The sequence below is a fragment of the Hydra vulgaris genome, chromosome 12 (genome assembly GCF_038396675.1).
Source record: "Hydra vulgaris chromosome 12, alternate assembly HydraT2T_AEP".
Classification (NCBI taxonomy): Eukaryota; Metazoa; Cnidaria; class Hydrozoa; order Anthoathecata; family Hydridae; genus Hydra; species Hydra vulgaris.
Window position 1 is genome coordinate 45,612,331 of NC_088931.1, and position 27,666 is coordinate 45,639,996.

The following is a 27,666-nucleotide window of genomic DNA, read 5'->3' on the forward strand; positions in this document are numbered from 1 at the left end:
TATAAATCCAACATAAAAGCAAAAATTAGTACTTATTTGCTTTGTTTATAAATTTTTAAATTACTAAATAAGTACTAAATAAAAACACAACTAATTTTTCTCTAACTTTCTCTACTAAAGTATTTTAAATTATTATTTTTTTCTTTTTTCTAGGCCAAAATGTCATTTTAAGTACAAAAGTAAAAAATTACATGTGTTTTGTGGTAAAGAGGTATTGAAAATTTTACAAAAGTATTAAAAAAATTTTTTTTTCTTTTTTTTTAGCCCAAAATGTCGTTTTGAGTACAAAAGTATTGAATCTCTAATAAATTACATGTGTTTTTGTGGTAAAGAGGTATTAAACATTTTACATATAATAAAAATTTTATTGTTAGGATAATTCTATGTAAAAAAAAGTCATTCCTCAGAATTTCTTCAAGTTTTAACCAGTGGTATCTAATCATTTTAAATATTATATTATTTTAAAATATTCGATACAAATTTTCTGTTCTGTTACTACAGGTTGCGCTTTCACTAACTCTAGACACAACTAACCTGACTAGATAGCAAATGCAGGGTGACCAGCGGTCCTTGAAAACCTGGAAATGTCCTGGAATTTGATAGGTCCTAGAAATGTCATGGAAAAACACCCCTTTTGCCAATAAATCCTGGAAATCCTTGAACTTTGCTCTGAAATAGTTCAATATTTTGTTATCATGTTTTTACCTTTTAGAGAAATATTATTAATATTGCATAGATTTCTACTGAATTTATTAATTATGTATTTTCTAAACTTCAAAAAAATTTTTGTTAACTGTTACTGTCAGTATTATTAACATCTAGTAATTATTTAAAAAATGATATATAACTAATATAATGCCTGAGACAAAGAATTGTCATTTTCAAATAGAATGGCAATACAACAAAATGTATTCTTCTTGGCTAATATTTTGTATTTCAAATTCTAAAAAAGCAAGCTATAGTTGGTGCAGAACGGATACTAATGTTTCTAACATGGTAGTATCTGCCTCGGATTCTTATCCAGCTGGTTAAAAGCATAAATTTAATGCAAAGACACAAAATGCAGCAGATATATTCTTTACTGGTAGTTTTTTAGTTTTTTATTTTAATTTAAGTTTTTATACTTTTATCTAAATATATGTTTTCCTGAATTTTGAAAAGCTTGTAGCAAATTAATTGGCTGTGTTCTATCAGTAACTTACATAAAAGTTCTCCTAATTTAAAAGAAAAATATAAACTATAAATGAGCACAGCCTACTTTTGAGGATCTTCAATCTCCAGCTCTGGTTACTAAGGCAAAAATGATATGGAGCTTGAATGTAGTAAAGTCACATTTTTCTTTAAGATTGTGCTAAAACTTAAATGAAATATTTAAATTCATATTCTCTGATAGAACAGTAGCATCAAAGTTTGCATCAAGCAAAGCAAATTCCTTAATAGTTTTGGATAGCACCATACTATCGACACCAGCTTTAATCTAATGTCAGAACATCACCAATAATTGTTTTGTCATATGATGAGAGTATGAGTGTTATCTTGAAAAATAAACAAATGGATTTCTAAGTTTGATACTGGAATTTAAGTTCTGGTGTTGTAAAAGCTAAATATATTGACTCAAAATTCCTCAGACGCCCTAATTCACAAAATTTATTTGACAAACTCATTAAAGCGACAGAGATGTTTGATCTTGGAAAACTAATTCAAGTATCAATAAAAATGTCAGATAAACATAGGCAGGAAAAAGAATATTGTGGTATAATTAATTTGGGGAATTGCAGTTTGCACATTGTTCATAATGCCTTACAGACAGCAATAATATATATTTATATGCATACATACATACATACATACATACATACATACATACATACATACATACATACATACATACATACATACATACATACATACATACATATACATACATACATATATACATACATACATACATACATACATACATACATACATACATACATACATACATACATACATACATACATACATTTAAACAGACAGATCTATGGTGGCATTTTTATTGTACAGTTTAGAAAATATGTTGCAAAATTTGATGAAAATAATTCTCAAACCAAACATTTTAAAAGAAGTTGTAACAGCATTTAGTTTACCAAAGATTGAAGTAGAGAAATCAAATAACCTACTATAAGTAGACCAAATTGACATAGGAACAGCACTGAAATGCTAAGTTCTCTTCATTGTTAACCAGAAGAGAAATTAGAATTTAAGAAAGAATGTACGCAGATTATCATAATGTTATTGCAAAATTTACAAGAAAGATGCCTATTGAAGTATTCTTTAGGGAGGAATGCTTCATCTTTGTCTCCAAATGCAATGGTTTAAAACAAGGAAGTATCCACTCTGAAATTCAAGGGTCTTGCTGAGAGATTAAGTGCATTAAAATGGCTTTCAATTGATGATGCAGATGATGTAAAACAACAATTGATGAATTTTTTGGTGCAGAATGTGTTCGATTTAGAGTCTTTAAAATGATAATAAATTAATTTGAGTCATTTAATGAATTAACTGATTTTGTTGATAAATTTCTTGGTGTCTATTTGCACAAAACTCAAAAGTATTCAGCATTGCGGGAAGTCTGTGCTATCATTTTTGTTTTATCTCATGGCCAAAAGGCAATAGAATGAGGATTTAGTGTTAACAAGCAGTTGTTATTAGAAAATCTACAAGAAAGATCTCTTGTTTCCCAAAGAATAGTTTATGACCACATCAATTCCCATGACATTGTTATTCATCAGTATGAGCTTCCCAGTGATCTTTTAAAAAGCTGAAGGTTAGCATAAAAGAGGTACAATTCAATGTTAAAGGAAAATAAAGATCAGTTAAAGGTAGACAAAGTAAGCAAGAAACTTAAAATCATTGATGAAAAATTTGTAATTATAAAGAAACAGAAAGAAAATTTTGCAAAGTGCATCAAAGTTCTTAAAACTGATGCTGACAAGCGTTGAAGCAGAAGAAAAGCCAAACTACACTATCCTTACGAAAATGTCTTTAGAAATACAATTTTAGAAAAAGAACTGGCAATTAAAAAGCTTGATATTTCCCTAAATTACTTGAACAGATTAAATAGAAGTGTTAGATAATAGTGTATATATATACAATATAAAATATTTTTTAACTTGTACCATACTATATACGACTATATTATAACATATATTTATACTTATATATAAAACATATTTTGAAGACTACATATTTTGTTTTTTTATGGTTAAAAAAAGATCATAATATCCTTAAAAAACTCTAAATTATCCTTGAAAAATCCTGGAAATATCCTGGAATTTCAAATTAGCTTTTGGCTAGTCACCCTGAAATAGCTAGCTTTATTGCAATTTTTGAGCAAATTTTTCTTCTCACGTTGTTGTTTCTTTTTTCTTTTTTTTATGACATATTACTATGTAGATATAGCAGCTATCAATATAGCATTATGGTATATTGTTAAATTTCAACAGTCTGAAACTTAAAGCTAAAGTTAAAGTACACAATATACTGCAATTATATTATATAAAATAAAATCTTGGTAGGCATATCATATTTTAAATAAATTTTAATAGATTGATTGCAGTCCACAGTTAGATTTTTAGTGCTTTTCTTTTAAACAATCTAGTCGTTTATCTTGCAGACCAGATATTTTATGGAAGTTTGTTGATTTTTTAAACTTATAACCCACTGATGGCAATTTCTTGAAAAGTACCTTAACTACTATGAGCATCAGATACTCATTTCATCTTTAGGGTCTCATATATTAATTAATGAGAAAAAAATTTCATAATGAATAAATTAGTCAAAACTTCTTATCCTATTAACAGTGATTGAATAGATCATCTATCAACAGTTTGTTTTATTCTAGCTTCATTTTTTCAGCAGTAATAATTGCTAACATGATTGACATTTGACAGTATTTATACGCTTCAGCAGACAGTATTTGACCTGAAGTTAAACTCTACCAGCTAGTAACAGTTGTAACAGCAGTGCATTTTTGAAGCATCACCTTTTCCATCACATAAGAAATTAGCTATCCTTGTTACAAAGAAATTATTGATGCAAGGAACAGAAAAATCTTCAGCAAGGTGGCATAATTTGTAAATATGTTTGGAGTTTTTATATTGTCCTTCAGAAAAATAGTAAATTTTTGTAATTGGAACATTTCTTTTTTATCCAATAGTCTGAATCTTGTTGTTATGTAGTACAGCTACAAAAGTATAATTCTCTGCAAAATCAGCCAAATGCCTTACCAAAACTAATTGTTTTATTGAAATACTTTAGTTGTTATTTCATGGTCTGGATACCTTATATGTTGCATAGAGCAGCATATAAGGTACCCAGTACAGAATTTTAGATATTTAAAAAAAAGAAGAGTTTTTAAATTTTATAATATCCTTGGTGATTTGATATCCTAATGCCATTTGACTACATCAGGATTTGCTATGATGCTAGGTTGGATTCAGGACATCTAAAATTTTAACTGTTTCTTCAAAATTAAATATCTTAATAACTGTCTCTTCAAATTACATATTCTTTTATTTTTCAAGTGACAGGAAATCACTAAGCTATATATATGGGCAATTCTGTTTTTAACTTAAGTTACATGTGCAACAACTTTATTAAGTATTTGCCTATTTAAACTGTAAGTTAAACCTTTAGCTACTTTGTGTCAAAGCTGTTAGTCTAAAGAATAAAATAAGCTAAAAAGTTTTGAGTCTGGCCAAAAGAGGGCGAACTTATTACTGAAAATGCCACTTAACTTACATTACACAGAAAACAAGGTAAAAAAATTGCTTCAATTTTTAGGTCAGATTTCTACAAATCAGTAAAATGGTTTGTATTGAAACAAGATTCACAACGGTTTGTATTGAAACAAGATTCACATGATGTTAAGAATTCTCTACCAATTTAAAAAATATATAAAATTTTATCAGAGGTGACCGGCTAAGGAAAATAAACTAGTTTTTTTTATACCATATGTTTAACTTATGTTACATCACTAACGTTATCAAGCGATATTTATTGTGGATTTTTTATATCTATTATTCTAAGTTAGAATTACATTGCAAAAGAATTGCAAAACTCATTCATTAAAACTAACTAACAAAGGAAATTTTAAAAAATTGGTGGTACTCTTCCTGAGTGATTTTTCATAACATTTATAAAAGTTATCTTATGGAAAACAGTTTTTACACAAAACCAAGAGCAACTTTAAAAAATAATTTTAGTATTACAACTTTATTAATACTTATTTGGGTCGTTTAAATAAGAAAATCTTTGGTTTGCCGAAGTTTTTACTTACACTCCTTATGTTTATGCGTATTGCCTTATTTTCATTAGGTTAAATTTTTAAAATGCTTCAAAGTATTTAAATCTTTTTAAATCTTTTAGATATTTTTGACGAAGAAACTGCTATCACAGTTTAGGAGAGAGAGGGGTTCAGGTATATGTGATTGTTTGTGACAGGAGGGAAGGGGTTAAGAATTGACAAACATAGAGTGATGTGCTTTATGGATGACCTATAATTGCATTTACAAACAATTTGTTTTACTAAAACAAAAATAAAAAAGATTTTAACTGATTTTTTTTATATTAGGAGAATAGCAAATAAATCTTTTTTTTTTTTTTTTGTCTAAATACAAATATTTATTAAATTCTTATTATTATTTATTTATGTGTATTTATGTCAACTAAAATAAGAATACAAATACAAATAAGAATACAAAAATAAATAAAAAAGCAATAAAATAAATAATTTTAATTAAGATTAAAAAAAAACAAATTTTTTTTCTTCTAAATTCTCCTAGAATAAAAAGTTTCAGTTAGAATCTTGTCATACCAACAAAAATTACTTAATGACGTAATTTATTTTGGAAACAAAAACTTAACGAAAAAGCGCCAGAACTTTAGTAAATATATATTTTATTAAGTATTAAATTTGACAATTTTAACATGTTAGCTCCATTAACTCCGATTTATGCAAATAAATTCATAGTTAAAATAACATTTTACAATGATACCTTTTTTAGTATGCGACAATATATATATATATATATCCATACATATATACATATAAACATATATACATATAAACATATATACATATAGACATATATACACATATACATATATACATATATATATATATATATATATATATATATATATATATATATATATATATATATATATATATATATATATATATATATATATATATATATATATACATTTAAATATATATATTTATATAGATCTATAGTTTGTTGTCTTTGAGAAGGGCGAAAGAAAAAATGCGATTCTTACGCCAACACATACGTCACTTTTAATTACTTTAGACTTTCGTCCAACATTTGCGTGTTGGACGAAAGTAAAAACCATTAATTTAATTACAAATAAATCGTTTTTTAAAAAAACCACAAAAATGCAAATTTAATTGACCAGAATGTTTTAAAAACATTCTGAATGTTTTTAACAATATAAACAATGTTTTTATTTTTATTTTTTTTAATAAAATGTTTTTATTTTTAATCTTTTTAATAAAATGTTTTTATTTTTATTTTTTTTTACTGTAAATCATACGCGGAGTGTTGCTACATCGACTATCTTATAGCCTGACTCGCAAGGGAGTGCTGCTACATCGACTGACAAATAGCCTGACCCGCAAGGGAGTGCTGCTACATCTACTATCTTTTAGCCTGACCCGCAAGGGAGTGTTGCTACATCGACTGAGGGTTTGGTTGGGGCAGGTAGTCTATCAATTAATAAAAAAAAATATTTCCGGTCTTGCATTTTAATTTTTACTTTTTGTCAACAAAATATGGAAAAAACTTTCGGACAACATCTACGGGTTGTATATATATATATATATATATATATATATATATATATATATATATATATATATATATATATATATATATATATATATATATATATATATATATATATATATATATATATATATATATGTATGTATGTATATATATATATATATATATATATATATATATATATACATATATATATATATATATATACATATATATATATATATATATACATATATATATATATATATACATATATATATATATATATATATATATATACATATATATATATATATATATATATATATATATATATATATATATATATATATATATATATATATATATATATATATATATATATATATATATATATATATATATATATATAAAGAGGAGAGAGAGATTGTAATAGGTATTTTTATAATTGAATATGTTATATGTCCTTTCAAAACGACAATTAATAAAATTAAATAATTATGTTATAAAATAGAATTTAAGTAAGATAATTACCTGAATCCATCACAGCCTTTACCAACATTTTTTTATCCTGCCCTCTATATTCCATTACAAAATCCAGAAATGTTGTAGTATCTTTAACATAAACCAAGTATCTTTTCACTGTGACATAGTCATTGCTTTTTTCCTTTTCTTGAAAGTCTAATGATTGAGCAACATATAAGTTAAAATGTAGTTTACTTTTTTGATCAAGGGCTTTTTCCATGTTTGACTTAATCGATACCATTTTTTTGCAAAGTTTTTAACATTTCATTGGACTTGAACTGACTTAGCCCTAAGGTATTTACCAAAACTTTTACCTACTCAAAAGGACTTTTTCTCTGAGCACTTTCTGGGGTACCAAGTGTAACAGGAATACTTTTACCTACTTAATATTAACATAATTAATAATACCTCCTTAACATTAATATAATTACTAAAATACATTTTAAAATGAGAAAATTGTTTCTTTTAAGAATCTTTATTATTATTTAAATATTTTTTACCTGAGAACGGTTAGAGCTCCTAGATTTTGCTCTTGATCAGAATAAATTTCTTTTAGAAAATATGAGGCTGTTTGTTCCTTTACTTTTTTGGAAACTGTAGAAATGGTCTCAGTAAGATTTGCCTAGTTATATTAGGTGAACATTTGTAAAGTTTACATTAAACAATTTCACAGAAGCATATTTTGGCAAGTTTCAGTGTTAAACTAGATCCTCATTTCTTTAATAAAAAATTTATCTCTTCCTAGACTGCATGTACTGCATAATATTGAGCCGTCTCTAGAAGTTTGTAAGCTAATAACTTGACATTTTTCCATTTAAGGGTAACTGAGCTTGAAGCACTTTTACCAGCTTTGCAAAGATATTAGTTTTTCTTATAATCAATCCTCAACCAGGGCTCAATCCTGTAGGAAAGGCAAAAACTTTCAGTGAATACTTAGGCTTTGAATTGAAAATTGAACTCAGGCTTTGAAAAAATTGAACAAGATCTTTCAAATTTGTATTCACTAGAATATATTTATTGTTCTTTTCAAGGCAGCAGACGATCTTTTAAAAAAGTACATGATCTTATTTAAAATTTTATTTTCCACTTTCCTTAAAGTGTAGAGGAGCCATAGTATTATATTAAATACCAAAAATGAGAAAAAAAAGCATTATTAAAAATAAAAATAAAAACTCTTTAAATGTTTTTTCACCAACTTAGAGCAGATGCTGATAAATACAAAACTAAAGTGCTTGAAAAGTTGGTATATGGACATGTGCGTTTTATTTATTTAATTTTAACTTTCTGTCAATATTTTAATTTTTTTTTTTAAATGCAAAAAAAAATTATTGTTACTATTTTTATTAACTTTTTTGGAGTACTCTGATAGTAATCTTTGACCTTAGTTTTCTGAACCATGTTCATTTAGTTGCTTTAAATAAGCATATTTATGATCCAGGAATTAGTAAAATCTATGATAACAAAACCTATGATAACAAAACCTATAATAACAAAACCTATAATAGCAAAACAAAAAAAACTTTTGACAATTTTAAAGTGAAAAATTTTGAATTTGGTATTTTCTTTTCATCCATGGATTCAGTGCCTTCAAAAATCTATCTTTCAATCAGTTATTGTTACAAGAACTTAAATTTATGAAAAGGTACAACTACAAAATTTATAACAGCAAAAATGGTAAAAAAAGTTTAGGCTGAAAATCAAAAAATTATAACTTTGAACTGTTTGAGAGCTAATTTTAAATTTTTTCATAATAGCAGATATGATGAAATATTTTAGGCTGAATATCAAAGAATCATTACTTTGAACTGTTTGTATTTTGGAGCTTGAACTTACATTGAATTTTGCATTTTTTCATATTTCATTGTTAGGTACCTCTGGTTAAAATTTGAAGTAAATCTGCTGGAGTGACTAAAAAATTAAAATTTTATGTCATATTTTTACACAAAATTATTTGTTAGTTTGTTTGAATTAATTTAAATTTTTTTTTATTACCTAATTTTTTTATTTGCACAAACTCTCCATATATTTTATATAATTATTTATAACTACAAATTTAAATAGATTAATTTTAAAAACGTAGTTATAAGTCATTCCATATAAAATCACTTCCATTTTACTAAGTGTCAATGTACCACAACCATTTTTCTTCAAATTTTGACAACCCACAGAATTTATGTAAAAAGCACAAAAATCTTCTGAAAATTTCAGTCTGATTGATGAATCCGTTAAAAAGTTATGATTGAATCAATATTGAACAAATTGCAAAATTTGAGTATCTGCTGCTTACAGTAGATTTTTTTGATTTTTGACAGATAGTTTTTCAGGTGTTTTTATTTACTTTGTAAATAAAAACCTCTGAAATTGTGTATTGTAACAACTTTAATAAAATAAGCTATTATACAATCTTGTTTGATTTTAAATAATACCTAGTTTATTTTACCTTGTTGATAAATAATCCAAAATTAATGAGTTTTTTGCTTACAGATAGTCAAAATTTTGTTACTTTAGTGTATTATATGTAATTGTTTGTGATATAAATCAAAATCTGCTAATTATGTTCTTGAATTGATTGAAATTTAAGGTCAATATAATGCTGAAACAAAAAATTTATTACTAATAGTTGGCAGAGTTTATTTTGGATATCCAAAAGGAAATAACTGTTTCCACCTATGATGGTGCAGCGGCAATGATAAAGTGTGGAAGAAATTTAGGTGCAATAAGCTAGCTCTGCCATAACCATGGTTTACATTTCCTATAATCGATTAAGAATTACAACATTAATAAATATTTCATTGACACAAATGAGGATAGTTATTTTATCAATGTCGATCTCATTGAAAAATCTTTAACTGAAGATGGTGTAACTGAAGATGGTGCACTAAATACTGGCGATAATGATTCTTATATCAAGGAAGACAAGAATGAAGTACTCAATTTTTTGCCCATAAATAGCAATTTTTCATAACCATAAAAAATGTCTAAAACTTCTACAGTAAAACATTCCATTTTATAACAACACATTTCACAAAAATTTTTAAAAAACTGAAATTAAAATATGTTGGAAATAATATGATATTGAAGATGTTTTTTAAAGTTGTGCATTGTGTTAATGAAATATTAACTGATTTAAATAAGAACATGTTCTTCTGGGAAGACATATTGATGCTTGCCAACTTATTAAATTGTTTAGCGCCTTTAGAAATAGCTGTCAAAGAACTATGCAAAAATGCAAATCTTATAACAGCTGAAGGTGTGCCTAAATTCATGTTTGATAAGCCGAAGGATATGAAATCCATAATGTTTCAGTTTAAACATTAGTAATTTATCTCCAGATAAGTAATGTTCCATGATCAAACAAAAACTTCCAATACTCATCAAGAAATGATGTTGTTACTTTGCCTTTTAAAATATTGAAAAGGATCAACCTATAAATGTTTAGAAGAGAAGAAATAAACATGAGTATTTTAAGCTCAACTTAAGAATCAGATATTGTGGAATTAAATTTACCAGAGCTGCAATGGGCAATGTTGTCAATAACAAATAAATAAATTAAATTTAGTTCAAAAACAGTTTCGACTATTGGATTTTTTTAAAAAAAAAAGGCAACATTGGACATTCTTTTAATGCGCTTCTGACAATCAAAGTATGTGTGTTTTTTGTCACTGGATCAATTAAAAAAAAATTTAGACAATAGACATTTAGGCAAATAAAACAACTAATTTATAATATAATACATAACTACTTACATACAAGAGTCCTTTGTTTTGTTTATTATTATCCTACAACTTATTATTTTTTAAACATTTTATATTGAAGTCTTAAAATAAAATTTATTTTAAGAAAATTAAAATATAACCTAGTGATAAAAAAAAATCCAGAATTTGGATGCTTTATCTTCTGTGTTTTTTCTTTTAAAACCATTTTATATATGCCACTCTAAAGTACAAACAGAAATTTATAAAACAATAAAACTAAAAAACCTCTAAAAAGTTAAATGTTTTTTTGTTTTTTTGCAGCTATTACTTAATGGTTATAACATTTTTTGTAGAAAGATCCATCGTTTGATCCTTGGATTGTTCCTCATTCTTGTGGTCAGACATGCTTAAAAAACCTTTTTCCGAATTGTGGTCATGAATGCATTTTGCTTTGCCATCCAGGTATATTAATAAACATTTTTCTTTTTTAAAAACTTTTTAAAAATTTACATTGCTTTAAATCACTTTTAAAAGGACCATGTCCGCCATGTCCAAAAACTGTGTTGTCAACATGTTATTGTGAAAAATCACAACCTCAGTTGCAAAGATGTAGTAAAAAGGGTTGGTCATGTGGAAAACCTTGTGGCAAACTTTATTCATGTGCAATTCATTATTGTGAAGATTTTTGTCATTCAGGTATTTTTACTTTTTATGGATTTTACATCTTTTAAATTAGATCAAATTAATTTATTTTATATTAATTTAAATAAATTTAAATAAATTTAATAAAAATATAAATTTAAATAAATTAATTTAAATTAGATCAGTGTGAAAATGAAATTAAGCATATTAAAGAAATGTGAAAATGTAATATTTGTTTAATATTGCCAGTAATATAAATTGTTCTTTTTATTAAATAAATTTTTATTTAATAAATGGTTTTTTTTTATGACTCCAAATAAACTTAATATAAACATAAATCAAAGCAATTTTTTAGCATAATTTTTTTCAGAAACAATTTCTCAGAATATTTTTTTAAATATTTTGATTGGTATAATCAATACCAGTAATTTTTGAATTTTTATGTTTTTCATGTTTTTTTAGGAGACTGTTTACCTTGTCCAAAAATGGGTAATTATTTTTGTTTGTGTAAAAAAGTTCAAGACGTAAGACCTTGTGCAGAAAAAAATTGGAGTTGCAAGCAGGTTATACTTTTTAAATTGGATTTGCTTTGTTAATGTGATTTTATATTTTGTTCTATATATATGTTCAATATAATGTTATTTTTATTTACAAAATTTATGATATACAGAAATTAATGTTACTTTGATTTACAAAAAAACTATTCTAAGTATATTTCTATCGGTATTAAGACATATTTTTATGCATTTATAAGATTCATAATCTGATCTTTTTTTTTATTTTTTTTATTATGTTACTTGTATACAAAATACTGAAAAGCAAAAACATGTTTACGAAAGGGAAATTTAATTCAGTTTAAATTCTCTAAATGAACAGTTATAACTCAAAAGTTACTTAACACAGTTTTAATTTTTATTAAACTAGTTTGTATTTATAGGATAGATTTTTAGATTTGAAAAATAAATACAAAAAAAGAATAGTAACCTCAATTGTAACCACCACAATTCCTCCATCTTTTTTAGCTTTTTATATTTAAGTTTTACTTTAGGAATAGTCTTGCAGTATTTATAAAAATTCATAGATTTTACATTTAAAATATTGTTTTTAAAGCAATTAAATAAAGTTGAACTTTAGTTTGTGAAAGCATTCTTTAATTTAAAAATTTTAATATTCTTTTAAAATGAAAAGGATCAAATTCATACTATTTTTTTCAATCTAAAATTATATTTTTTAAATAGTTATTTATAGCAAATATACAATTTTTTTAGAAAATTAGTTACTTATAAAAAAAATAATTTTTTTTAACATTTTGTAACAGTTTTTACCTAATTATTTTTAGCTTCTTGGTTTTGCTATTGTTATGTTTTTAATAATAATTGTAGTAACAATGATGATAATAGTAATAATAATAATAATAATAGTTATGATGATAATAGTAACAACAACAACAATAGTAATAGTATGTTTTAAATTCTACTAATAATGTTAATATTTTTAATACTTTTTTAAGGTTTAAAAAATTTTAAAACTCTAGATTTGTCATAAAGTACTTTCATGTGGTCATCATTTGTGTGAAAAAGAGTGTCATTCAACACCATGTGGTGATTGCCCAAGATCTGGTTCCAGAAAATGCCCTTGTGGAAAAACATGTAACATGTTATTTACTTTTTGGAGTTTTTATTTTAAAGTTTTTTTATTTAAATATAAATATATACATATATATTAAGTTGTTGTATCTCAGAGTTATTTAAAACAGTAACAAAAAAACAGTTAAAATTAGAATGAGAAAAATAATAGGCCGGTGGCCATATAGCAAAAGTGTGACTAAAAATGAGTTTTCGTTGGACACTTGTAATAACGAAGTTTTTTGTTTCGATATTGTTAGAGCATGGTACCAACATACGAAAAACAGAAACTTGCCCCATTTTTGCCCTGCAATTTTTGAGAAATTAGGGCTTGGGTCTTTTACCCCAAAAGGGCAATGGAAAAACAAATTATATTCAAATTTTGTGAAAGTAATATTTTACTTGTAGTAAATTAAACACTGAATACATTTTTTCTAACAACATTGACCTTAAAATGCATTGTTCTCAAGGATAGACCCGACGTTAATTGAGGTTGGGAGGGGGGGGGGGGAAGAAAGGGGGTAACAATAAATTTTTGTTCATTTAGTTGGCAAATGTGGACCTTTTAGCTCATTTAGTTTGCAACTTTAAACTTTTTTGTCGGAGCTTGCAAATTTGGAATAGTAACCTTTTAAGACTTACGGCCCCCACCCCACCCCCATTTACTTGATATCTATTCTCGCCGGCCATGTCTCAAGATAATAAGTTTTGTTTTCGTCGATGTAATTGAACTACCTCGTACTCATATATTGTGTAACAAAAAGTAGAGAACCTAAACTTTAAAAAAAGAAAAAATACCAGAAATGTCAACTATTTTTTTATTCCTCAAGATTGCTTTCTGACTCTATTTCATCATCATCATGATCATCATCATGATCATCATCATCATCATCATCATCATCATCATCATCATCATCATCATCATCATAGAGTCTTTCTTCAAACGAGGTGTTTTCACACGCTTCACCGCATGCGCATAGATCAGTGCATGTGATTCCGTTTTTTTTACAAGAACATCGATTTGTGACGCAAACAGGTTTGCAAGAACAGTGAACAAATTCAAGAAGTGAATCGGGTGCAGGTGGAATTGTTGTCCAAACCAAGTTTACCTGGTCTCCATTTAAAGACCAACCATAGCCATCGGGCGAAGGAACATTTAATATACCTTTCAATGCATTTATTCGGATGTAAGCATCATAATTATCACGTTTAATGAGTAAAATAAGCGAATCATAATTTGGAGGAGCATCTCTTCTATAGATTTGCCCATTTTGAACAAGTAATATCGTGCTTTATTGACAACATCTTCTTTGCTTGCACCATAAAGGTGACAAACAAATTTCTGTATGCCATTAACAGCGTCATCTGATACGTCTTGTGACATTCCGATACCTCGGAATGCTGTACAATATTCTTTTTTCTTTCCTGCCGTCTTTAGAGCAGATAATTTACCTTTTCCTTGAAAAGCAGACACTGCATCACAACCTAAGTAATAAATAGAAACACTTCAAACATTTACGTTTTCAGATACAAAATTAGTTTAGATAAACAGCACAATTTAATACATTATTTTTGATAAAGTAGCAAAATAGCGCATGAAATAAATTCTTTGCAAGAAAGATAATGATTTCACTTATGAAATTTAATTTGAATTTACCTGTAAAGGAATGGAATCCAATCATTGCATCACAACAATCGTAACCAATCTCTTTTGCGATTTTATTTACATTAAGAATACGTTGTTTGTTTCCACATCCTGTTTCAAAATGAAGTGTTGCAGAGATGAACCAACTATGGTAAAATGCACTTACGAACACATCTGTATCGGGGCTTGCAAGTATAACATGAGCATATGAAACCGAAGCGTGCTTACAATGTAACAATAACCGAGTATCAGCTTCTTCTTGGTCGCTACGAAGTTCGGACAATTCCGTACAAATCGAATTTCTGAAGCAGTATGTGCTACCACCATGTGTAATAAATATCTCTATTTCATTTATTGCATTACCTTTCCATTCTTCCAAGAGAAACTTAACCAGTTCCTCTTTATTGCTGCCAACACTCATAAACTTCTTCCATTGTTTGGGTACTTTTTGATCAGGCCCAAATATAGTAACATTCTGGACACCAGATTCAGCTCGTCTTTGTCGCTCGGCGTATTTGATACTAATATTTCGATACCTGTCCGTAACAAAGTCAACTCTATTTGACTTATGGCAAAATTCATTACCATAGTGAATATCAATTGACTGAGTTTCTTAAAGTTTTCGGGTATAGGTTTAATTATTTTCAATATAGCCATACCGTCCAAAATTAATGCGTTGTTTTTAGGAATATCCACTGATAACTTATCGATACATTTATCTTCGAGTATATTTATAAGCTTCGACTTTGTTGATTTTATGATACCAACTGAGGCAGGAATACCAATTTCAATAATAATTACTCTAACTTTAACAAACAAACCACTTTCAATATACCAGTGAAATTCAGAAGTTCCATGTAATTCCATTAATAACAAGCAGAAATCCTCTACTTCACGTCGGTTGTCAACATCCAAGGAGTTCAAGAATGATTCAAATCTAATCTAATCTTTATGCACCATTATGCTTCTGTAATAGTGTTAACCTGTGAGAATACCTTTAATTGCTCCCTCTGCCACTAGACCAGATTCAATGACAATATCGTTAAATTGAGACTGATATATTAATGTCCAAAGTTTACAGTTTTGATAAACCAATAAATGATAGCTAGTAAATATTAAAAAAAATTTAAAGTTTATAATTTTATCAAAAACTTTAACACAAAAAATCAAAATTTGTAAAAATATCTTTATCTCTAAATAGAAATAGCTATCTTCTAAAATTTTTATCTTTATGTTTAAAACTAATTAAATACCTAAAACCTGAATCCATCAAATCTTTTAGCAATAGCAGTCATAAATGACATCATAGTATGAAATTTGCAAAGTCTTACTACAAATCTATTCGAAAACTCAGGTTCCTTCCACCGAACCATTTGAATTTTTGAATACACAGCCTCATCACAGGCAATTACTCCATACTTCAAATTTAGTTTGTTTATAATATTAACACTTCTACGTAATATTGTGTATATTGCTGCAATATCAGTAACAGGAGCATCAACAACTGGTAAATATCCAATGTACGAGACATGAGAGGCAGCTTTGTTTTGACCAATATTGAAAGCAGTCAAACTTGGAAAGGAATTTTCTTGAATTTGACTTTTGCATAATAGATAAGCCCGATCTTGATCCTTGACTTTCTCTATTGATATAGATAAAATGACAAGATCAATGTTTATTTTTTAGATTAGCTTTTTAAGCTTGGGTGATTCTTTTTTCCCAATCTGATAACATAATATGCTAGAAAGTGGTTCTTGAATAGATTGAGGTCGTTTTGAAACTGTTATCTAATAAAAGAATGAAGTTTTATTTATAGAAAATAGCTAAATCCAATATAGAAACATAAATGAATGAACACCTACTAAAAAAAAAGAATTGTTAGCTATAAAACTATGTAGTTTTAACAAACAACATAAATGTTTCAAAAAAGATCATAAAGTTTCTAATTTTGATTTAGTATAATTGATATGCAGTGCTCCATGTGAGGGGGGAAGAGCAAGATGTCATCCAGCCACCTTTTTAAAGACTATAATCCATTCTTTTCTATATCTTTCCTAACATAGCAAAGATTAGACAAGAAAAATTGTATTTATAAATTAGTAAAAATTGTCCTATTAGTTTTCCCCTTACATTGCGCACTGTTTATACCTCTATTTTTTCTTGGGTTGGTCCAATATTTAAAGGTTGAACAATGATTCCATTAGCAATATGAGTAGTTCCTTTCTCAGATCTTGTTTCCTCACCAAAATTGATGTTGTCCCAAACCAAAATTGACAGTGATGTGTCTTTAGTTCCTGATTAAAAATTTGATTTAGAAGACCAGAAATTTATTGTATAAACCCGATAAAAAAATTAAGCTATTATTAAGATAAATTATCTACTTATTTTGATTTTTTGAATATATTATTGTTTATATTATGGTGATAACACTTACAAAAGCCTTGTTTTGATCACTTTAGAATTAAAATTATTTTTCATCATAGATATTTTTTAATCTTACCTTGTGGTAAAACTACATCTTACTTTAGATTGATAGATGCTAATGCAGTTTCATATCTCATTAGGGCTGAATATGATATACAATGACCAAAACCACTCAATATTTTTATCAACTCTTTTGATCCAGTTATCTGCCTTGTTGCCATTGCGACAATGCCACAGATTTAGGTGTTTGTTTGTGCCGATTTGAACTTATATAAATGCAATCTTGAATTAAAAATAAAGCTTTTTTTTTAATGGTTTCCTCTATACATATGTAGGGTTCAATTTTGGTTCATCATCAATACCTAACAGCCAAACAAAAAAATTAAATAACCCAGGTGGTACAATGTTCTCTATATTTTTAAATAAGAATTCAGAAGATAATTGAGGCCATGTTGAAAAGAAATCAGGAGTTGTATTTATTATTTTTCGAAAATGCAATGCTGTTCTATATATGCTACTCGTATCAACAAATTCATAGTTGATATTTTGAGGTTTATCAGTATCCGACAAAGGTTCTGTTTGAGAAAACTCACTTTGTGATGTTTCATTATCATAAACAAGGCTCTTTTCAGCAAAATGGCCACTTGATAGATTTTCAAGCAAAACTATTTCACTTGAATTTCTTTTACCAGGTGTGTGGAAAATTAATTGTGGAAAAGCTGCTTGAATCTTTGGCTTTAAACGGGACACTGTATAATTACTGGCATCAATATTTTCTTCAAGATAAACTATTGAAACAAACAGACTAAACAACTTTGACATAAACATGATTTTCTTCTTTTTAATTAACTTTTCTATTATTATTTCATTTGAAAATATATGAAAAGATTTATTGTAATATTGAACTTTAGGCTGACCTTCGTGTTGATTTGCTAAACACTTTGTATAACACATTCAATGATATTTAACTTCAAGAACAACACAATTCTTTCTGTTAATATGTATAAGAATATTTTCATCGAATTTATAGTTGGCTGCTTCTCTTAACCTCCCACAATCAAATGTTTCTGATCTTGAGAGAGATTCAAGCGTTTGTTTTAGAGATACCTGAAACCAGCATTGAAAATAAATATTTCTAAACAGTTAATACCCTCTCAACAGTTATTATCAAATAATTACTCTAATGCAATTTAAAAAAAAATTTAGTTACATTGTAAAAATATAATTTTCCTGTTAAACTGTTTGCAATACAAGCAAAAAATTATCTTTTTTAATTTTAATAATACTTATTTTTGCACCATTGAATAAAGAGAGATTTTTGAGAAAAACTATGGTATAAAGTATGCATTAGCTATAGATTATTAAATAAAATTAGTTAATAATGTACAATTTTACCTTGTCATTATTCCATTTTTGTTTCTTTTGACATATTATGCATATATCTGGCCACAAATAATTACTCTCACCCAATTTTCTACACCGAAATTTTTTCTTTTTGGCTGAGCTTTGTCAGTGCTTGCATTTATAGATGTCGATTGTTGCATTTCATCATCTATATTAGTTTTCCTACATTCTTTTAGCTCAGTTTTTTGGTGTACATCCCAGTCTATTTTTTCTGTCTGCTTATTATTTTCTGCTCTTTCAAGTTTAAAAACATTACAAATACGTTCGTAACATTTTGGATGGTAAAATTAACCCATGGCAAAGCTTTCCATTTCTACAAGGAAACATACTTTTTTTTTTCCACGATTCTAATGCATTGCACCATTTGTCTTTTTTTAACTTTTTTTTTTTTTTTTTTTTTGAGCTTTTGTGTAAGTAGACAATTTCTTTCTTGACATTTTCCAATTCCCTTTATGTATTGACCTGTTCAAAACATGCTATTATTTATGATAAATTTATAGTTTGTCAGTATAGTTATTATTTGTTAAATATTTATGAACTGTGGTCACATCCACCTTTAAAATATGGCTAAAGGATTAAGCTAACTGAGTAAAGTTTTTCAAAAAAGTTTTTGCTTTTCAAAAAATTAAAAAACTGACAAGTTTTTTAGCATAAGCTTGTAAAAGCAGAGCAAACATCAATCATTTTGTTCTCTAATTTCAAATATAAAAGTCACCTAAAACATTTAAAATGTTGATAATTTTTGCTATTTAATGATATTAATTGTTAGCATTTGGAATTTAAAAACAATATTTATAATACTATAATCAAAGCATTTGAATTGGAAAGTATTGTAAGCAATTAATAAAAACTTTTAAGCAGGGTAATATTGTAAAAGTTGTAAAAAATTTGTTGAATTTTATCAAAACAACTGCTTTTTACAGTGCTTTATTTTATATTATTTTATCTTGTGGTTGAAATAATCGATCAATTGCTAATAATGCTATAATCTCCATAATGGCTTTAAACTGTGATAAATTTGAAGGCGCATAATAAGCATAAAAATCGGTGAGGTGTAGACAGCTGTATTAAAATTTTTGTTTACTACTATAATGAAAATGAAATAGGTAATTTTGTAGAGTAATCCTATCCTCACCCATTGCTAATGGTAAAAACTTCATTTAACATCTGTATTAAATAAATAAAATGTTTCAATATTGATTGAAATAATGGATCAATTGCTAGAATCAATCTGTTTCAACTGGTTGAAAGTACTATTGCTTGTTGCCAAAAACACTATAATCTCCATAATGGCTTTAAGCTGTGATAAATTTGATTGTATTAAGTGTATTTGGTAATTGACATTTTGCCGCTTAACTTTAGCCCCTTGATTTTTCTGCTAAAGGTTTTAGGTTTTCATAGCTGTTCTTTGTGTTTTAATTTTTTTTCCATCAAATTTGGTATAGCAAGAGAATTAGAAGTTTTTTTTAAATCTCGTTTAGTCTTGTAATGAAATTAGATTTTTATCGCTTGCTATAAGGCGATGGTAAATTAAAAAGTAAGCTAACAATTTTGGAAACAATAAATCAATACATTTCATTTCATCAAGCTCGCTAAAGTTTATTGTTTAGTTTTGGGATGCAACAGCTTATATATATATATATATATATATATATATATATATATATATATATATATATATATATATATATATATATATATATATATATATATATATATATAAAGTTTTACATATGCATAGTTTTCTCTTTGCCTTGTCTTGATGACGTGACTCCTTGCAAAGATATATGTTTAAAACAACTAAGTTGTGGAGTTCATCAATGTTATAATAGATGCCATTATGGTCCATGTGAAGCATGCAATCAGGTCATTTATAATTTTATTTTTTAAATGTTAACAAAATTGTTTAATATTTATAATTTTCATATCATCTTTAACTTTTTGTAAAAAGTTGATAGTGTTATAAAAATTTTGTAACTCATAAATATTAGTTATCTTTGTTTTAAACTTTTTAGTAGCTATTATGACTTTTTGACATCTATTAATTTTATTTGAAGCTAGAATGAATATTTTTTGACTTTTTGAGGATGAAAACAGGCGCATAGTAAGCATAAAAATAGGTGTAAACAGCTGTATTAAAAAATTTTGTTTAATGGGTGAGCCATTGCTATGGATCTGGGTAAAAACTTCATTAAACAATATCTGCATTAAATAAATAAAAAGTTAAGTTATTTTAAATTCAATTTTTTTTTTCTGAAAGAATAAAGAATAGAAAACAATTTATTTTTTTAAAAACAGTTTATCTATAATAAAATTTTTTTGTTCTGTTCATTGTGATACTAATGCTTTCTTAAACAAAATTGGCTTTAACTGAGTTCAACTTGTTTATTACACACCAAAATGTAAAATTGTTGTGTGTCCTTGCTAATGCAACTGAAATGTGAGAAAAATTTAAATGCGTTTTCTTTTGCTACTTAGAAAAATCAGTTTTAAATATGATGCATTTTAGATAATTGTACATTAGTTTTTTTCATTTGTTTAAATATCCAGTATTTTTGATTTGTTCATTTGGAAAACTCATTTTGAAAATAATCAATTAATAAAGAAAAAACTTCAAAACTTTTTTTTGGTCCTATCCTTTCAGCCATGCTGAGTACATTGCAGTGGATATAGTTTATTTGAAAAATAATATAATGTAATGTAATATTCTTTCCTCTGCATTTCCTTGTGGTATATCATACAAAGAAATATAATGAACCTGACTTGTCAGGTTATGAAGCCGCTATAAAGCTGTATTTTTGCTTAAATATTTATAAAATAACTTTCTTAATACTGTGAATACTCTGTATAAGCAAATCATTTGAACCAATTTCAATGAAACAATTTATTGGGAAAAATTGCTTATAGGGAAAAAAGGAGTATAAAATTACTCACCATCTAGAAAATATTTTTACTTATTTCTTTTACTAACTAAACTGCGTAGAATAAATAAATTCAGTTTTATTTTGCAAAAGAAAACATTTTATTATTATCAAATTATTATTAACAACTAAGTTTATATTTATCATATAAACTTAGTTGTTAATTATATTTAAAAAAAAATTAAACAATCAACTTTTTACAAATCTTTGGTTTAGTACAGCTCTAGTTGCCAAAACAAACAAAAGCAATTACATATATTTGTTCATGATAACTTTTTCTCTTATTTTTAGTAACAAAAAAACCTCATTGCAGGGTAAGTCATTTTCTTTTGCCCATTCTATCACCAAATTAAAAGAATTTATAACATCATTGATGTTTTTGTCGGAGTCATCCGAAGTTTTTTAATTTTCTTCAACAAGAGTAGTTTCACTTTCTACTTTCTTCAAGGTTAAATGAATGATTTGCCTCACTTTTTCCACTTTCCCACTTTATAATTTCATTATCTGTTAAGTTACAATCATTAAATATTGAATTATACAATCTTACCAAGGGAATATCAACTTCTTTCGAAAAATGGTTGGAAGGAATGTTGTATTGAATTTCATTACTTGATGAAAAAAGATGTTTAAATAAATTTTGTATAACTGACACAGGAATTTCATTCCGTGCCTGCACCACTAAATAAACAACATTTTTCAAAATTATATTTTTCAGTGCTAAAACTATTGGATCTAAGGCTGCAAGACATGCAAGTAGATGTTTGCGATAGCGTTGTTTTATTGATTTCATCACATTTTAATCTAGTGGTTGCAACAATGGTGTGTTATTAAGAGGAAAAAACATAACTTTGAAATTCAGGTTACCAGTAAAATTATTTTCAGACCCAAAGCAAGTTGCATTATCTACTAAGAAAGCTTTTATGGGAAGGTTATTAGATTTTAAGTATCGAGTTACTGAAGGTATGAATATATCATTATACCAGTTGTTAAAAAGTGTTTAAGCTTGCCAAGCATTTTTGAATGAATTTGTAATATACTGGCAAATCCATATTTTTAAAGCAATGAGGAGATTTCGATTTCCCTATCATCATCAAATCTAATTTATGCGTACGTGTAGCGTTTACGCATTGTATAATTGTTACTCTTTCCTTCCTTACTTTTCTTCCAGCAGCGGGTTTTTCAAATTTTTTAGCATTAGTTGTGTTGGGCAAGCTTTTATAGACAACACCAGTTTCGTCGCAGTTATATATTAGTTTAGGCAAAAAGCCATTTTCAGCAATATAATTTTTAAATTTTTTTTAAAATGAATTAGCTAGCTCCACATTTCAAGACATACTCTTTCTACAAACAAACAAAATCTGTATACCGTATACTATCCATCAGTTGCTACAAATGTTTCAGGTCCATAATTTAATCTATTTACTTTGAGGTTATAAAGAATGTTGCTTATAGATAGGTTGCTTATAAAGAGTGTTCACTGTAGTTAAATTTTTAAGTCTTTATCTTTGTCTATTAAACACTTGAATTGATCTAAACTCTGTGCATTTATGGTAACAGAGTTTAACTTGTTTCAAATAACTAAAACGTGATTTTTAAAAAAATTGTATCTCGACGCGCAGTTTTTTACCAGCTCAGATTTCAGTTGTGACCATGTCTTATTAATGTTCTATTGTTAATTAATGGTAATTGTTGATCAAAGCACCATTTCAATGTAGTTAGTTTATTAAGTAATTTATACATTTGAAATGTATCACCCATTTTGCGTCGTATCTCTAATTTTGTTATTTCCAAGTATAACAAGTTTATATTCATACTGTAACTTACATAGTAATGGTGATAGCCTTGTTGCTCTCCTTTGTACATTTTCTAATTCTTTAATATTACCAACAAGATATGGATAACTACTAAGCACATTCCAATACTGGTCTGATGAATGATTTGCAATAAAGTTTCACCATTAATGTATTTAAACATGTAAAGATACGACACATAATACCAATAGTTCTATTTGCTTTATTGTAAGCATAAGTACAAATCATTAGACAGCATAATACCTAAGTTTTTCTTACAGTCACTCGATGCAATAAAGTGGATTGAACCCTTTTTTGTTGTTATTATGTATTGAAAATTTTATTGTTTTTGTCTTTTTGCATCACTTTACATTTTGCTTAATTTAATTCCATCAACCATTCATTACACCACTGAACCACTAGATGAATGTCATTTTTAAGAGTATGATAATCATTAAAATTGTTTCAACAATTTTGGTATTATCAGCATATAATTTACTTTGGTTTTGCAGTGTTTCTCATAAATCATTAACAAAAATCATAAACAATAATGGTCCGAAGACACTACCTTGTGTTACTCCACTAATCATAAATGCCCAAAAAGATACATATTGACCCATAACCACTCTTTGTTTCATGTTACTCATTAAGCTCACAATTTAGTAGGTTTCTGCAAATACCATACGCTTTAAGTTTCCTTAGTAATTTTTTATGGGGAACAAAAAGCTATTGTCAAAAGCTTTTGCAAAATCTGTTTAAAAAAGTAGTATCAAAAAATGACTTTTTTCAAAGGCCATTTTTTATTAAATTTAGTAGATTTGTCACATAATTTTTCTTTCATAAAGCCATGTTGATTCTCATTTAAAAGATTTTTTGAAATTAAATGTATGAAAATTCTTTCCGAAATTTTGCAGCAGATGGATTTCAATGACAATGGTCTGTATTTTTCCAAATTCAATCTTCTACCCTTTTTAAAAAGATGAGGTAATCTTTGCTTATTTCCATATGGTTTGAATATAAAGATAATACATAATGGCTTTTTTAAAACTGCAGCACATTTTTTTTTAAATCATTCCATTTACACCATCCACACCTACACTTTTGAATGGGTTAAGTGCCATTAATTTTTCATGTATTTCTGTCTCACTGATCTTAATATCATTTAAATCTACATTTGTACAGGTCAGAAAGTTTTTATTATAGTAATGACTTCTTTAACAAAAACTGGCTCAAAGTATTCATTGATACAATTTGCGATGTTAGGACAAAAGTTTACCTTTATTAGAATAAATGCTTCTTATGTATTCCTTAATGTTTTGTTTTGACTTGATATATTTATTATGAATGTTTTGACTTGATATAATAAATATTATAAATGTTTTTTTTATTCTACTGAAGTAGTTAAAAAATTTCATTAAATTAAAAACACCTGTTTATGGTTGATTAACTTTATCCTAAATAAATAGTTCTTTTTTATATAATACAATATTTCTAAGGGTTACATAAACCCTTGTTATTCAAGTAATATTATATAATTGAATAACAAAGGTTAAACAACCACAAATAGATGTTTAAATAAAACGTTTTAAATAAGATGTTAAATAGATGTTTTTAATTTAATATTATTACAAAACTTATCTAAGATTTTAATATTTGAAAAACGTCACTAAGTAAAAATTTTACTAAATAAAAGTTTCACTAATAGTTAAGTATTGTTCAGATTGTTTAAAAACCAATAAAAAACCCTACAACAATAAAAGAGCTTAAAGTTATTTTTCAAAAGGATCAGAAGTGATAGAAGTTAAGGAAAAAACATCACATTGAATCAAATATTGAAGTTTTAATATATAGTTTATAATTTTACTTATGGTATCAGTGCTAAATGTAGAAAAACTATAGAAAACTTTAGAAAGAAAATTAAAACGTTGTTTTGAAAAACCATATTGTAAATCTTACCAAAAACATACTGTTTATAGCTAAAACTGCTTGAACTACTAATACTTCAGGTCAGTATCTTAGTAAAAATTTCAACAACCTAGAAATCAAGATAGAAATAGTAAATCTATGGTTCCCTGGACCTATAAAAGTATGTAAAAAATTCAGTATTGTTATTGGACCAGGGTTAACACACCCTTGCCTCAATGAAATTTTTAATTTTCATATGAAGTTACATTAGGTGCTGAACTTCAATGCTCAAAAGTATTGTAAAGAAATTTGAGGAGGAGGGAGGTAAAACCACTTGCTGTTGGAAGAAAGGGGAGCTGGTAATAACATAAAAAAAGTTCATTTATAAACTACTTATTTAGCAAAAAGATCTTTTAATGTTTAAAAAATATGATCTTGTAAAACTGACATACTCCACCACCCACCCAACCCCACCCCAACCACTTGCCCATTCTTCCTCCCCTCCTCAAGTTTTTTTGATTTTTTTTGGATAAATTTATTTTGGTCTGCTTTAAGATTTTTTATTTATTTTTTATTTAAACATCTTTGCTTCCAACAAGGTTGCAAGCAACCACAAATTCAAGTTGGAAGTAACTGGAAGAGAAAAGATAAAGGTTGTGAAGCAAGGTAACGATTGGCGGACGACTTAAAGGATTTCCAATTATATGAATCAGGAAAGCAAGATGAAGGAAGCGAATTCCAAAGAAATGATGTTCAAGGAAAAAAACTAGATGAATAAGAGCTTTTGAAGCACTTAGGAACAGTCACAGAAAAAAGGATGAGATTTAAATGAATGACAAGTAACACGAGAATGAATTTTAGTAGATGACACAAGAGATGCTAGGTCTTAAGAGCAGTGTCCATTATAGTATTTGTAGAAAAGAGAAGCAACATTATGACGATGTGATAATGGTTGGAGGTTGGTTGCAAGAGCAGGTCCAACTATGTTTACTATGCATTTTTGCACCTTGTCTAAAAGAGAAAGAGCATCATTAGAAGATCCGCCCCAGATATGGCAACAGTACTCCATACAAGGACGGATTTGAGATTTATAGAGATAGAGAATAGAATCCGAGTAAAGTGTCGAACTCGATAAAGAGATGCAACCTGAGCAGATGCTAATTTTGCAACAGATTTATGCTGTAGCAGAAGTGAGATCCTTTTCAAGCTCAAATGCCCCCTCCAAGTAAACAGAGAGTGTTGGCTTCTTATCACGACAAAAATAAATGGTAGTATCATCAGCGAACAATGCCACCTTGTGATGTACATGTGAGAATATCTGGAAGATCGTTAATGTAAATTAAAAAGAGTATAGGGCCAAGGATAGAACCTTGAGGAACCCCTGAAGTTACAGAATAAGAAGAAGAGTGCTGTCTATTGAGGACAACTTTTATACTACGATTGGAAAGGAAGGATTCAATAATCTTAAAGATGTTGCCAGATACACCATAAAAAGAAAGCTTTTGGAAAAGACCAGCATGCCAAACTTTATCAAAAGCTTTAGAAATGTCAAGAACAATTGCCTTAACCTCTCCACCTTTATCTAATGCACAATAAAACCTATCGGTTATTACTGTTAGCAAATTAGCTGTAGAATGAGAAGATTGAAATCCATATTGATGGTCAGAAAGTAGGTTATTTGATTTAAGGATGAGAAATTAAGTGTTGGTTAATTAAAGATTCAAAAACCTTGCTTATGATAGAAGGAAGACTAATGGGGCGGTAGTTATACGAGTCAGAACACTCTCCAGAATTTATGAAAATAGGGATAACAGATGTTGCTTTCCAGCAGGCTGGAAAACAAGACTCTGATAAGCATTTGTTGAATAGTTTTGAAAGTATAGACGACAGCTCCGGAGAACACTTCTGCAAGACAACAGGTATGATGTCCGGGCCACAAGCTGTAGAAGAGTCTAAGCAGGATATCACTTTAGATACAGAAGCTGGAGTGATACGAATGTCAAGCAATGGATCAACCTGTTTGTTGGCAATATCAGGTAGAACACAACTAGTGGAATCAAGAGATGATAATGATGAAAAGTTTTTAGCAAACGGTTCAGCTTTGTTTTTAGGTGAGGTGGCAAAGTCTAAACCATACATGAGAGGTGGAATTAAAGATTTGCCCTTTTTATTAATACTATTAAAAATCCTCAAATTCTATTAAAAAGTCAAGAGAGCCTATTTTTTGAGATGAGATACGAGATTTCATTACCTGAGA

General features: G+C 27.4%; 2 protein-coding genes and 1 pseudogene across 2 annotated transcripts in view; 1 reads left to right on the forward strand and 2 right to left on the reverse strand.

Annotated features, from left to right (window-relative positions):
- LOC100215019 (NF-X1-type zinc finger protein NFXL1) overlaps window positions 1–27,666 on the forward strand; it is a 96,844-nt gene that overhangs the window by 14,887 nt on the left and 54,291 nt on the right. The window contains exons 4-9 of the mRNA XM_065813429.1: window positions 265–334; window positions 11,407–11,515; window positions 11,588–11,749; window positions 12,158–12,258; window positions 13,230–13,344; window positions 20,535–20,659. Coding sequence (XP_065669501.1) covers window positions 265–334; window positions 11,407–11,515; window positions 11,588–11,749; window positions 12,158–12,258; window positions 13,230–13,344; window positions 20,535–20,659 — 682 coding nt within the window. The remainder of the gene's footprint in view (window positions 1–264; window positions 335–11,406; window positions 11,516–11,587; window positions 11,750–12,157; window positions 12,259–13,229; window positions 13,345–20,534; window positions 20,660–27,666) is intronic.
- LOC136088770 (uncharacterized) lies at window positions 14,363–15,578 on the reverse strand. The gene is made up of 2 exons (XM_065813430.1): window positions 14,978–15,578; window positions 14,363–14,805 (listed from the first exon to the last, which is right to left on the reverse strand). The coding sequence occupies exons 1-2, from the start codon at window positions 15,384–15,386 to the stop codon at window positions 14,498–14,500; spliced, it is 717 nt and encodes a 238-aa protein (XP_065669502.1). The 5' UTR covers window positions 15,387–15,578; the 3' UTR covers window positions 14,363–14,497.
- LOC136088771 (uncharacterized) lies at window positions 17,127–18,485 on the reverse strand (annotated as a pseudogene).

What these genes read in the sequence shown, in the direction of transcription:
- LOC136088770 (XM_065813430.1), bottom strand. Translation starts at nt 15,386, where the DNA reads ATGAGTGTTGGCAGCAATAAAGAGGAACTGGTTAAGTTTCTCTTGGAA. An exon ending in TGGATTCCATTCCTTTACAG is followed by an intron (nt 14,806 to 14,977) that starts GTAAATTCAAAT and finishes TTTATTACTTAG; the next exon opens with GTTGTGATGCAGTGTCTGCT.